The 13,817-nt window shown below is 41.2% G+C and overlaps 1 protein-coding gene across 1 annotated transcript; it reads left to right on the top strand.

Moving 5' to 3' along the window:
* Window positions 1–533: 533 nt before the first annotated feature.
* Window positions 534–2,274, top strand: HNRNPA0 (heterogeneous nuclear ribonucleoprotein A0). The gene has a single exon (XM_067731829.1). The coding sequence runs from the start codon at window positions 849–851 to the stop codon at window positions 1,755–1,757; it is 909 nt and encodes a 302-aa protein (XP_067587930.1). The 5' UTR covers window positions 534–848; the 3' UTR covers window positions 1,758–2,274.
* The last annotated feature ends 11,543 nt before the right edge of the window (window positions 2,275–13,817 follow it).

Genomic DNA, 13,817 nt, shown 5'->3' with positions numbered 1-13,817 from the left:
GTTCGACCCCTCCCCCATTTCCCACCCCGCGGCCAGCCCAGGGCGGGAGGAGGCGTGGGGGTGGCGAGCGAGCTCTGCACGCTAGGGGCGCCGGGGCCAGCGCGCACCGGGGAGCGCGCCCGTCCAGCAGCTGCCGCAAACGGAAGTGGGTGCGAGCGGATCGCCGTGATTGGCTGAGCTGACACGTCTCTCAAGGGGCTGGCGCGAACGCCACTGCGGAGTTTGGCGAGGGGACACGGCTAGGGGAGGGGGAAAATCACCGGGAACAGCCGCGGGGCTGGGGGCAAATGAATCGCAAAGGTTCGCTAAGGGCAGGGAGAGTCCCTAGTCAGGGTGAACTGAGGGTCCTGGGGTTGAAAACGGGGCGGTAGAGGCGGTGGTGGGAGCAGCGCAGGCCGAGGGCTTGAATAGACCGCGGAGGGCGGGGAGTCCGTGACCTAGAGCGGCGCGGCAGCGCGGTAGGCGGGACTAATGAGAGCGAGGCGGGGATTGGCGGGCAGCCCTGGGCTGTCGTACGTCCGCGGTGACGCACGCCTCGGCGAGGGTGCGCGCGCGTTCAGCGGCCTCTTTGTGTGGTGCCCAGATAAGGGAGCGGAGGTGGCGGTAGCGGCGTCCTCGCTTGCCTTCAACTCTCCTCGGATCGCCCTCTAGCCGGCACCTTTCCCCTTCCCTTCCCCTTCCTCTCTTCCTCTTTCCCTTCCCTTCCCTTCTTCCCTTCCCCGTCGGTGACCGGCGGGGGCGGCTCCAGCGACGGCTGGGCCCAAGCTGTGAAGAAGCCTTAGCTAACGATAACGGCGACGGCGAAACCTCGGAGCTCGCAGGGCGGGGGGAAGGCCCGGGCCGTGGAGATGGAGAATTCCCAGCTGTGTAAGCTGTTCATCGGCGGCCTCAACGTGCAGACGAGTGAGTCGGGCCTGCGCGGCCACTTTGAGGCCTTTGGGACCCTGACGGACTGCGTGGTGGTGGTGAACCCCCAGACCAAGCGCTCCCGTTGCTTCGGCTTCGTGACCTACTCCAATGTGGAGGAGGCCGATGCCGCCATGGCCGCCTCGCCCCACGCCGTGGACGGCAACACGGTGGAGCTGAAGCGGGCGGTGTCCCGGGAGGATTCGGCGCGGCCCGGTGCCCACGCCAAGGTGAAGAAGCTCTTTGTCGGGGGCCTTAAGGGAGACGTGGCCGAGGGCGACCTGATAGAGCACTTCTCGCAGTTTGGCACCGTGGAAAAGGCCGAGATTATTGCCGACAAGCAGTCTGGCAAGAAGCGTGGTTTCGGCTTCGTGTATTTTCAGAATCACGACGCGGCAGACAAGGCCGCGGTGGTCAAGTTCCATCCGATCCAGGGCCATCGCGTGGAGGTGAAGAAGGCTGTCCCCAAGGAGGATATCCACTCCGGTGGGGGCGGAGGCGGCTCCCGCTCCTCCCGGGGCGGCCGGGGCGGTCGGGGTCGGGGCGGTGGTCGTGACCAGAACGGCCTGTCTAAGGGCGGCGGCGGCTACAACAGCTACGGTGGTTACGGCGGCGGCGGTGGCTACAACGCCTACGGAGGCGGCGGAGGCGGTTCGTCCTACGGTGGAAGCGACTACGGTAACGGCTTCGGCGGCTTCGGTAGCTACAGCCAGCACCAGTCGTCCTATGGGCCCATGAAGAGCGGTGGCGGCGGCGGTGGAGGAGGCAGCAGCTGGGGAGGTCGCAGTAACAGTGGACCTTACAGAGGTGGCTATGGCGGTGGGGGTGGGTATGGAGGCAGCTCCTTCTAAAATTTTTTTAATGCCTGGGAGTGGCTATAGGGGTAGCTGTTTTCAACCACCCAACTAGGGTCGACTCCTAAGTCCTTTCCCCTCCCATCGCCTTCCCCGTTTTGCCCTTGGGGAAGCCACTTCTTAGGCTGTTCACCCTTGGGGGTGTTGCCCTGTTTGCCTGCCACCTCCCTTGTCTCCCTCTGAAGATGGACTTGGCCCCACATACACATTTTTGTGTTACAGTCATTGATGGACTCTATTTTTTTATTATTACTTGGACCTTGGTCGTTTTTATACTAGCAAGATGTCTTGTTTTAATTTGTGTTATTTTTGGGGGGAGGGAGTGAACTTGCTGATTCTGTAGCAAAACCTGGGCGGGGGTTGGGCGGGTTAGTTTACTTTGTTGTAAGGACTTGATATCTGGCTACAGCGTTTTCTATGAAATCTCCTTGGATCCCATGCCCGAAATTTGGAAGCATATGTACAAAAATCATTTTTACGTTTTATTTTTAATAAATCATTGTGTTTGACCGTACATGTCTAACATTTTTTTCTAGGATCCATTCCGTACCGTTTTAAGGGATGTTAGTTGAAAAATTTTCTTGTTAATTCTTGATGTGTACTTCGAGAAACTTTTAAAAGGTCCTGTGGGTTTTTTTTTTTCTTCTTCTTGGCTGTTGCCCTGGTAGTGATGTGTTGAATTTTATCCCTTACAGGTAAAACTTTTGAAGTGGTGGATGTGGCTTTTTAAAATCTTTAGTTTCTTTGCATCCATCTCTTGTACGAAGTAATTTGCTTATCATCTTGACATGGTCACTTCTTTCTATGAGAATTTACCTCAAAGTATGTACCGTGTAGTTCTAAAGAAAATAGTTTGTATTAAGCATGTGTTTTCATTCATATGAATTGTTTAAAAAAATTTCAGATGGACTAGTTTCATCCCTCTTACTGGTTTGTCTGTAATGAATGGTTACAAATAAGGGTTATATTTTATCCTCAAACTAAAAGCGTTTTTGTATTTTCAGAGCAGGTTTAGACGTTTTTCTTTTCCCCCTCTAGCTGAACTGTTGTCCTTATGGAAATCCTTCCCCCAACCTTTGTGGCACCATCTACTGGCAGAATGGCAGTATATCTGCAAAACAGTTCGTTTAAAAACTTGTTAGGACAGTTGCGTCAGATTTAGAAGTTTTGCCATCAAAAATCTGTGCAGACTTTGGTTATACATTTACTTGTAACTAAGATGGGATTTACAGGAATGTAGTTAACAGTCAATATCACAATTGCCCTTTCTACATGAGATTTGAAAATGTAAACTGCTATGCATAGCTTGGGCAGTGGCCCCATATTGCTATGGCGACTAATGAACCAGCTTCATGTACTGGTATCTTAGGTGCAAGTTGTAAAGCAAAATATCTGTGTTTTCTGCTTGGTTAACAAATGTATATTTGTAGCCCTTTCATGCAATAGAATTCAAGTTGTTGTTTATAAAAAGCAAAACAGAACAGTGATACCAGAGAAAATTGCCTTCCTGGATAGACATATAGAATAGCAACGTTTATGGATATCACAAATAAAGAATTCAATCCTTTACATGATTGAGTGAGAGTATGTATAACCTGGTGGGTGGGTTCAGAGTACCTATTAATCCAGTACCTACATTTTGATTTAATGTTATGGTAAAATATTTAACTGGAGTTTTGTGGTTGAAAGCCCAAAGCTAGCTGTATTAAGCTTTCTGAAGGGAGATTACTGGGCTTTAAAGTAAAAATATATTGACCCTTTTCCTCTTAATTCTTCTTGCTGTATATTAAGATTTAATTCTTGCCAAAAGTTTTTTTTTTTCTAATTGCTAGGGTTCTGCTTTCAGGAGACAGGAAGAACGGTCAAGATTGCTAGGCTGCTTAAGGCTGCTTAGTCACTTTGACAAAGGGTAGCTGATACTTGGTACAAATACTTAAGTACCTCTGCAACAAATGGGGTAGATGTTTTTGCCTATTGAATAAATAAGCAACATAGTCAAATTTTGCACTCACATGGTTTTACAATTTGCTTAAATTTCTGTTTTTTACTCTCAGTAAAATGCATCATACTGCCTTTCTTCATGTGGTGATTTGGTTCAGCTTTTTTGGAGGGGTCCTCTAAGATATAGAAAATGATATGTGTAAATTTTTTATCATAATTATTACTCTGCTTGTATTTTACTCAGTTTTAAGGGGAAGATCTGTTTCTTCTGGTTCAATTGGAATAGTCCATCTCTTGGAGGGTTTTCATAGTGTAATAAGGTTACTGTCATTTTGTATTTCCAACGTAGTGACTTGTAAAAAAAATTATGTTAAAGGATTTTCTCTTAATTAGAAAAATGACAGCATTCTGTTCATGGTATATTACCATTTCATTGTCATGTATATACCTTTACAAATTTATACTCTGGATTGGTATTTAGTGAAGGTAAAAGTAGTGGTATTTCGTCTTCCCAGAATTCCTCTTGTCAATTTTATGCAAGCATTTTTGGCATGTGGGACTTATTTATTCTTATGTTTTGATTTCTTTCACCTGTAAGAACTGTCTGACCATTACTACTTCAAATTTAATTAAGACTTCATGGGAGGAGGTGGCACAGAACCTAATCAGTATTGAATATAATTTTTGTGCTATGCTTGAATTTAATTTGAAAGATTAGAAAAATAAAAATGAACCTTTTTTTTGTCTCCCTATCGTGAAGAACTTTGCATTTACAGTGTTTTTAGTATAAAGTCAATGGTAGTCATTAGTTGGAAGTCGTTTAAAAGATTGATAGTAATTTCAGATATTAAAAAGCTTGCAAATGGTTAACGTTCATAGTGATAACGAAACAGGATGATATACTGATTGTTTCCTCCTGTAACAGTGATTTAGAACACAGATTTCATATTTAAACCTTCACAATGAATTTTTGTTTTTAAGCAAGGTTAAAGGATTGAGGATACTTAAGAATTTGCTATTTATGATTATTTCCCTCAAGACCAGAAATGGCAGTGTCAGTTATTTGATTTGTAGGCTTATGTATCTTCCAAGTGTGCTTAATTTTCTCAAATTCAAGAATTTGCATTTTAAACTTATCTCTGCTGATTGAAAGTGGGCATTTGGATGTTGAATTGATTTAAGCAAAATTGCATCTGGGTAATGTAAGGATTATTCCCCAAAAGACAGTATTTGCACTTAGAAGAGGTAAGTCTCTTTCTTCCATTTTAACCAACTTACTGAGTCAGTGTTAAGATTTTGGTCACTGGGAAAAATTATTTCTTTTCCCTGTTTTAGAAGGCTTTATTTTTTTCTGAAGCAGGGCAACAAAGATTGCCTCTAAACCAGTGTAAGACAATGCCTTTTCCTTAGTGTCTTATTGCAGATTACATTGCTGTGCCTTTGTCTAATGCTTTCTATTAAAAGTGAACATAAATTGTAAATTTTTTTCCAATAAAAAGTCCCTTCTGTGTTATTTTAAAAAGTATAATACTGCATGTTTGGATTGTACTTCAAGTCACAGAAAATACCAGTATTACTAGGAAATAGAAGAAACAAATGTAACTGAATCTTCTTGAGGCTGGTGTATTTTCAAAAATTAGAATTAAATACTTAAATAACTGCTTGTAAACCAAACTAAACAAAGAATGAGTAAAAACCCTGCCAATATGAGCAAACTCTTCTGAAGGATAATCCTTGTTAATAGGCATATGTTCAGCTAGATCTTTTTTAAAAAAAAACATTAGTTTTTTTTTAATACATCTTTATTGGAGTATAATTGCTTTACAATGGTGTGTTAGTTTCTGCTTTATAACAAAGTGAATCATTTATACATATGTCCCCATATTTCTTCCCTCTTGCATCTCCCTCCCACCCTCCCTTTCCCACCCCTCCAGGCGGTCACAAAGCACTGAGCTGATCTCCCTGTGCTATGCGGCTGCTTCCCACTATCTACCTTTATCTACCTTACGTTTGGTAGTGTATATATGTCCATGCCTCTCTCTCTCGCTTTGTCACAGCTTACCCTTCCCCCTCCCCATATCCTCAAGTCCATTCTCTAGTAGGTCTGTGTCTTTATTCCTATCTTACCCCTAGGTTCTTCATGCATGACTTTTTTTTCTAAAATTCCATATATATGTGTTAGCATACGGTATTTGTCTTTCTCTTTCTGACTTAACTTCACTCTGTATAACAGACTCTCGGTCTATCCACCTCATTACAAATAACTCAATTTCGTTTCTTTTTATGGCTGAGTAATATTCCATTGTATATGTGTGCCACATCTTCTTTATCCATTCATATGATGATGGACACTTAGGTTGTTTCCATCTCCGGGCTATTGTAAATAGAGCTGCAACGAACATTTTGGTACATGACTCTTTTTGAATTACGGTTTTTTCAGGGTATATACCCAGTAGTGGGATTGCTGGGTCATATGGTAGTTCTATTTGTAGTTTTTTAAGGAACCTCCATACTGTTCTCCATAGTGGCTATACCAATTCACATTCCCACCAGCAGTGCAAGAGTGTTTTCTCCACACCCTCTCCAGCATTTATTGTTTCTAGATTTTTTTTATGATGGCCATTCCCTGGTGGTGCAGTGGTTGAGAGTCTGCCTGCCGATGCAGGGGACATGGGTTCGTGCCTGGGTCCGGGAAGATTCCACATTCCTTGGAGCGGCTGGGCCCCTGAGCCATGGCTGCTGAGCCTGCACGTCCGGAGCCTGTGCTCCGCAACGGGAGAGGCCACAACAGTGAGAGGCCTGCGTATCGCAAAAAAACGAAAAAAAATACATTAGTTTTTAAAAGTAGGATTATATAGTTTTGCAGTTTGTATGTATATCATTGACATTATATCAGGGCAGATAGACCTTCCTCATCCTTTTTAATGCCTGTATAATGTTCCATAGCATGGCTGTACCATAGCTGTTGATGGACGTGAGGCTTCTTCCTTCTCTTGCTGTTACACATAATGCAGTGATTGTTCTTGTTTCACATCATGTTCTTGCTCATCACATATACACTTAGTTGATGAGATGGCTACCTTAGAGTTAAATGCGCTAGATAATGAGAATGCAGCAGTTCTCTGGTATGTATTTTTTAGTTCTCATGTATATTCAGGGAAGGATACATGCTCATTGGCAGCATTGTTAAAGCCTTAGGGTATATTCAACTAAAAGATTTTACTGAAAAACTTCAAAGCTATATTATACATGATAAAACAGTTAATGGCCTATGAAGACCATTGTATTGTTCCTTCCTGTTTTCTCCCAGTACCTGTAGATAACCTATGTTAACAGTTTGTCTACTTCTAGTTCTTTTTATTTGCAGGGAGGTACATTTATCTTTTTTTAGGAACAAGAATTGAGTCATTTTGTGTATACATACATATATATATTAACTTCAAAGACACCCATATCTGTACATATAGCTCTGTCTCATATAACTGGTATTCTATAGTAGAGAGGCACTATAATTTATTGATTAGCATGTTTCCATATTTCCTCTGATTATAATTTAAAACTACTTTTGCAGGGCTTGTGTTGCAATTTGCAATGTACCAAAGAGGATCAGCCCATGCTCACAAGGTACCCATAGGTTTTGTTTGAGTAGGGGGAATTTAAATAATCATGATAGAGTATGAACATTTTAGTCAGAGATAGGTATGAGCAGTAGTGATGACTTTTTGTGGGTCAAGAAAAATGTTAACATTTGGACTAGTCTTGACATTAGGACTAGGTAGATGAGTTGGCAAAGGGTGTTCCACAACTTATGCCAAAACACAGAGCGCGATGTATTGGGCTCCTTACAGTTTTTTCTTAGATTGCTGAACCACGAAGACTTTAGAAGCACATCGTTCATTTTTATTTTGCATTATTTTATGACTCACGATTTTTGCTAAGCATTAATAGAATCAGCTTAAGGAAGATGGGACATATTCAGTGATAGAACCACAAATCAGTTGAGATCTTAAATGGGAAGTGATGATCACTATATATTAATGAATATTTCCGTAAGGAGTGTAATTCATAGTTTGGAGACCCCCTTTATTAAGCCACAGTTAACAGTATTCTCACTATTCTTTCTCCATTTTCTTCCTTTAATATGTCTTCCCTATATTTTGACTTATTGATTTTAAAATACAGTTTTGTTAGTAACTTTTGCAGTAAACAGTTCTGATAAAACTTAATTTGCTATAATTGAAAGCTTAATATGTACTGTAAATTTTGTTTTAAAAATTAACAGTTTTATAATTTGTGGGGAGGCAAGGTTAGTCTGAAGAATAATAAGTGGGCATGAATTATTAGCTTCAAATTGAATTTGAGCTTAGCACATCCTGAATGTTCTTGGTGCTTAAATATAGCCTCTTCCTAAATATAATTTGTGGAAGTATCTCGTTGGGAAATATGACTTATTGCTCATTTTCAAGAGAGGCACGCAACTGGTTTGGGAAAATTAGTCTTTGACATTTGGAGCCTACTTGTGGGTGAGCTTCAGATTCTTCCTAAATGAGAAGTTAAATGCTACCAGATAAAACAGTTATCATAAAAAAGATATCAGAAAGCTGCTTTTGAGAAAGGAATCCCATAATAGGAAGGCTAAAAAGGGCAGTTGAGTCTCTTATGTACTGACCTATTCCATATACTTTTTAAACGTGCACCTGGAGCTGAATGATTTGAATCTTCAGAGAGGAAAAAAGGATTCAAGAAGATTCCTTTTTTTTTTTTTTTTCCCAGTTCTGTGCTCCATTCTCTACTCAGGCAGATTTTCTTTGGCCCCTTTGATTCTTTTACCACTTTGTAAGGTTTGCTTAAAAAAATAAAAATTCTACCTGTAATGGGTTTGTGTCATGGTCTCCTGTTCTAAAATTATCTGATGTGAACTTGTACCATTTGGACAGTATGCTTATTTCCCAGTGTTTACTGTCAGTTTCATTAGGTATTGATTACCTTCTTTGTGCAAAACACATCTAGGATCTGGAGATAGACAGCTGTAAGACTAACAGGGTTCCTGTCTTCATGTAACTTGCATTCTGTTGGGAATTCTGTTTCTTTTGAAATCTTGCATCTTTTTCAGCATCGTGGCATCATCTCAGATTGTTCACACCATACAAACAAATTGGAGTTAGTCCCATTGTCATTTAGTATATATCCTCTGATTAAAATTGTCTCACTCGTTTATTGGTTACTTGTTATTTGGATACCATATGAAAGGTATATTTTTTTCTCTGATGCTTATGTTGCAAATGTAATTTGCCTCAGTAGGCGTCTGATTTAGTATTTCATAGTCCTTAAGGACATACATTTTGGTATCAGGTAGAACAGGTTCTTTTCTTGACCCGGTCACCTCGTTCCATGATCTTGAGCTAATTGGCCTGAACCTCAGTTTCCTTGTCTTTAAAAAGGAGAGACTACTATTAATACCTGTCTCACAGAGTTGTTGAAGGAATTCAGTGGAAGAATACATGTAAAGGGCATAATGTCATCTCTGGTATATAGTAATTTTAATATTATACTTCTGATAAGGGATGTGACAGGCAGAAGGTGTACCTTTTTTCACCCCCACCTCAACCACAAGGTATTTGCACAGTTAACGAGGTGAATGAATAACTGTCTTAAAAAAAGTAGTGACATGTGTATGTAGTCCGTAGAGCACTCAGTATCTGAGGTTTGTTTTTAACCTAGGCCTTTCTCTTGATTTGCTGGGTGAGCTTGGATGTGGGAACCCTCTATACCTCTGCTGCTTCACCTCTAGTAGGAGAGGTATGAACCGTGTTAGCTGTGTGTGTTTATTTGTTATTATAAGAAAGATATAAATAATGTGTTGAGAGTGACTTCCAGGTAGGAAGAAAGATCAAGAAAAGCATTGAGGAAGGTGCGGTATTTCACTTAAAAAATTGGCCACATAGAGAAGGTGAGGGGAGAAAGAGGTAATTTCAGGTAGAGGGACAAATAGGCAGAGATACTGGCATGCCTACTCTGTGCTAAACATTGTACTAAGTACATTTGCAAATGTTCTCACTGGATCCATTCAGTAACCTGCTTCACAGGTAAGGTAGCTGAAGCTCATCTCAGAAAGGTTAAGAAACTTTCCCAAGGCCACCCAGCTGGTGAAATGATTGAGCTGGGAGTTGAATCCAAGTCTGATTCCAATGGCCATAGTCTGCACAAAACTTCCTTTACAATTGAAGCTTCCAAATACAAGTGGCTAATTTGTATTAAGGGTAAAGGAGAGTTCTGGGAAATAAATTGGGAAAAGTTGGGACCATATTACTGAGGTCTTTGAGTAGTCTATCTGGCGGTCGGTGGAAGTCACTAAAGGTTTTTGAGAAACAATAGTGGTAGTAGAACTGTAATTTAGAAAGATTAATCAATGACACTGAGTATAATAGATGGCATTTGAGTGATGTTTCAGGTGGTAAGGCCTTTAAGACAGCTGATGTTAACCAGGTAAGAAAATGAGAGCATGAACAAAGAAGTAGTACTGGCAATAGAGTGAAAGGGAATTTGAGGGAAGTTGTGAAAGTATAATTGGCAAGTGATCGGATATGGGGGGGAATAAGGAAGAGGGAGTAGTTGAATCAGAATTACTGTGTGAGTAGGAGGATGGTGATGTCACCGAAAATGGGAAGAGGAGATTTAGAAGGAAGGTTTGAACATAGCAAGTTGAAGATGCTGGTAAACACATTGAAGCATTGTGTGTTTTGCAGATAGCTTTACAAAATGGTTATCTCTGCTGCATATTCTCTTTTTGCCCTTCCTGATTCACTCCATACCTTTCTATTTCTCGCTTTGTGTTCTTGGAAGGTTGATTCTTAAAGAACTGTATAGTCTCTTCTTTGGCTTCATGTTGAGTTTGGACAGTGGGAGAAACCAACAGGAGCTCTGGAGAGTGACAGAAAGGCGAGGTCAAGATATTTGTTCCCCCTGTCTCCCAAGTACACATACTCAGCAAACAGGTTAACGGGGGCTACAGGTCTGCTCCAGTGGCCCTCCCTTACAGCTCTGGGTCTTTTCTGGCTTCTGGTAACCACTCCATCCTATTGCTACTTCAGGCTCCCTTTTTCTAGCCCCAAGACGGTTCACCAAACCTTGTTGGTTTTCCTTAACTGTGCCCACATCCTTGTAAATAGTTCCTTTTATTAAAACTCTTTAATAACCCTGTTTGAATGTGCCATCTGTTGTCATCCTTTCAGTGAAAAAAAAATTTAATCCCTTCCACGTTTTCTAGTGACTTGATCTCTCAGGCACCACCAAACTTGAAGATCTAGCTATTTGCACTAAGTTACTCTCCCCACCGGTCATGAGTTTTCCCACATTGTTTGAAATTCAGTGTCTCCCTGTCTCCTACTATGTCAGGTTAAATGTATGACTTCTCTCCTTCGTGATTCAGCTGGAAATGCAGCAGTGAACAAGAGACAAAAATCCTTGCCCTCAGTAGAGCTTATATTTTAGTGGGGGGGGGGAGACAGATAATGAAGCATAATAAATTATATGGCATTTAGAAAATGATGTGTGGTATAGAAAAATTAGGCTAAGGAGCTGGGAGTGCTGCAGGGCAGGATGTTTGTGAAGGTAGTGCAATTTAAAATGGGGTGGTATGGGTAGTTCTCTCTGAGAAAGTGGCATTTGAACAGAGACTTGAAGGAAATGTGGGAGTGAGCAGTGTAGATATTTAGGGGAACAGCATTCCAGGGAGAGGCTTAGGAAGAGCAAAAGCCCTGAGGCAGGATTGTGCCTGGACTTTTTGAGGAAGAGCAAGTTGGTCAGGGTGGCTGGAGTTGAGGGAAGAGAAGCAAAGGAGTAGCTGATCACAAAAGAAAGGGCTTTGTAAACTGTTGTAAGGATTTTGGCTTTTACCACGATTGGTGAACCATTTCACGGTTTTGAGCAGAGGAGGATCATAATCTGCCTTGAATTTTAAAAGATTCTCTCTGATTTTCTTAGAACAAAATTTCTATTCCTTTAGTTGTTATGGTTGGTTTCGATGAGGGTTTATGAGAAAAGCAATCAGAACAATTTGGATTAAGGTGTAAAAAGACCCACAGTCTCTTTAATTCTATTATAGGCATCTGCTTTTTTGAGAAAGAGGTTATTCTTTTCGGCTGAAATGAAGCTTTAATTGTGATGTGCTGTCTTTAGAAGGAACTACTTGCAAGATTGGCCCTTGCCTGGGCACTTGGATTTAGGGAGTGTTCCCACTGTTCCCTAACTGTTGAAGGTGGTTCACAGTGTCTAGACTGTGCAAGCAGTATGATTTATGCTAAATACCGCCTTCCTTCTGGGACTCTAGAGTTTTGATAGGTGCTAGGCAGCGGGTACCTATAAAACTTGGGAGGACTTAGTCCTTGGACAGAAACATGACACACAAGTGTATTCTGTGTGACCCCTCATGGTCAGAGAGACCATAAAGAGGCCTGCACTTGGGTTCCTCCAGACTGTCTGTGTCTTTTCTCCAAATGATCCTACTGTGTATCTTCACTGTGTGTCTGTAGTAAACTTTATCTGTGAGTGTAAGACTTAGCAGTACTGAGTTCTGTGAGTTCTTTTTAGTTCATCTCTGAACCTGGTGTTGTACTTGGGAACCCCTGAAACAGCTAACTTTTTTTTTTTTTTTTTGGTGTGTGTGTGTGTGTAACCAAGTTAAGTGGAAAACATCAGGTTGCGGGTAGAAGTTGCAGTTTTGGAAAACCTATCACGTAGGTCAGTCAGCTCTGTGTCTAGTGGAGAGCTCTTTTGAGCACTTTCTGCTTTGTTAATTCCTTTCGTTTTTTCCAAAAGCTCTAGGTCTTTTCATTATTGCAGCTTCTAGCAGTTTTGAGCATGTGGAGACTCACCGCCACCATGTAAATCCTTTGTAAGCAAGTTTATAAAAAGGACTGCCTTGTAAAGATCTTTAAACTAATCTTAGTGAAGGCAGTTGTTGACATAGGCACCATAAATAATTCCTTAGGGAGGTAGGAAGTACAGCTACTAGAAGCAACAGCATCTGACAACAGGTGTAGGTATGTCAGTGTGTTAGAAGGATCACACTTTGCCTGTATACACTGCAATGAAATGTGTAACAAGATGGTCTGATTTAACTGCTTTGTATTACTCCCCTTGGAAGGAAGTTATTCTGTTCTCATCATGAAGTAAGATTTTGGTATGGAGAATATGAAACGTGGGTCACAGAAGGGAGATTGTGGCAAAAATGCCCATTTGACATAGCTTTTCTGAATTTCTATTTATTGCTGACTTCAGAGTCACAACCAGTTCCCTTCAAATCTCTGGATCCATATGTTCATGAGCTTGAAAGCTTTTATTTTCATTTGGTGGAACTGTTTGTTTGCTTGTCTTCAGTTGAGTTTAATCACAGTTTTGTACTTTTGTAACTGAAATTGCAGACAGTAACTTCTCCATCAGGCTGGAAAAGATGATGAGTGAGGAGGGTAAATATGGATTTATTTGGTAGGAACCACTAAAGTATCCATATCTTTTCTCTAGCCCTCCAATACTAGGAATTTAACCTAAGAAAACAATTCAGTGAAAGAAAAAGTCATTGCACAAAAATGGTCATTATAACATCTATAGCAAGAGATTGGAAACTGATGTGTGTCAAACATTAGGGAAATGTTTACTAAATTGTGCTCTGTGAAAATGTGGGATATTAAAAATCCATTGGCCATCAACAGGTGAATGGATAAACAAAATGTCTTATCTACATACAGTGAAATATTATTCGGCCATAAAAAGGAATGAAATTCTGATACATTCTACAACATGGATGAACCTTGAAAACATTATGCTAAGTGAAATAAGCCAGACACAAAAGGACAAGTATGACTGCACTTATCTGAGGGATCTAGAATAGGCAAATTCATAGAGACAGTAAAATAGAGGTTACCTGGGGCTTGGGGAAGGAGGGAATGGAAAGTTACTGTTCACTGGGTACAGAGTTTCTTTGGGGATGATGAAGTTCTGGAGATGGATAGTGGTAATGGTTGCATAACATTGCGATTGTACTTAATGCCACTGAATTGTGCCCTTAAAAATGTTGATGTAAGCAACTATACTCCAATAAAAATTAATTAAAAAAAT

The sequence above is a fragment of the Pseudorca crassidens genome, chromosome 3, assembly GCF_039906515.1.
Source record: "Pseudorca crassidens isolate mPseCra1 chromosome 3, mPseCra1.hap1, whole genome shotgun sequence".
Taxonomy (NCBI): domain Eukaryota; kingdom Metazoa; phylum Chordata; class Mammalia; order Artiodactyla; family Delphinidae; genus Pseudorca; species Pseudorca crassidens.
The sequence above is the reverse complement of the archived record's forward strand: the minus strand, read 5'-3'. Positions and strand labels throughout refer to the sequence as shown.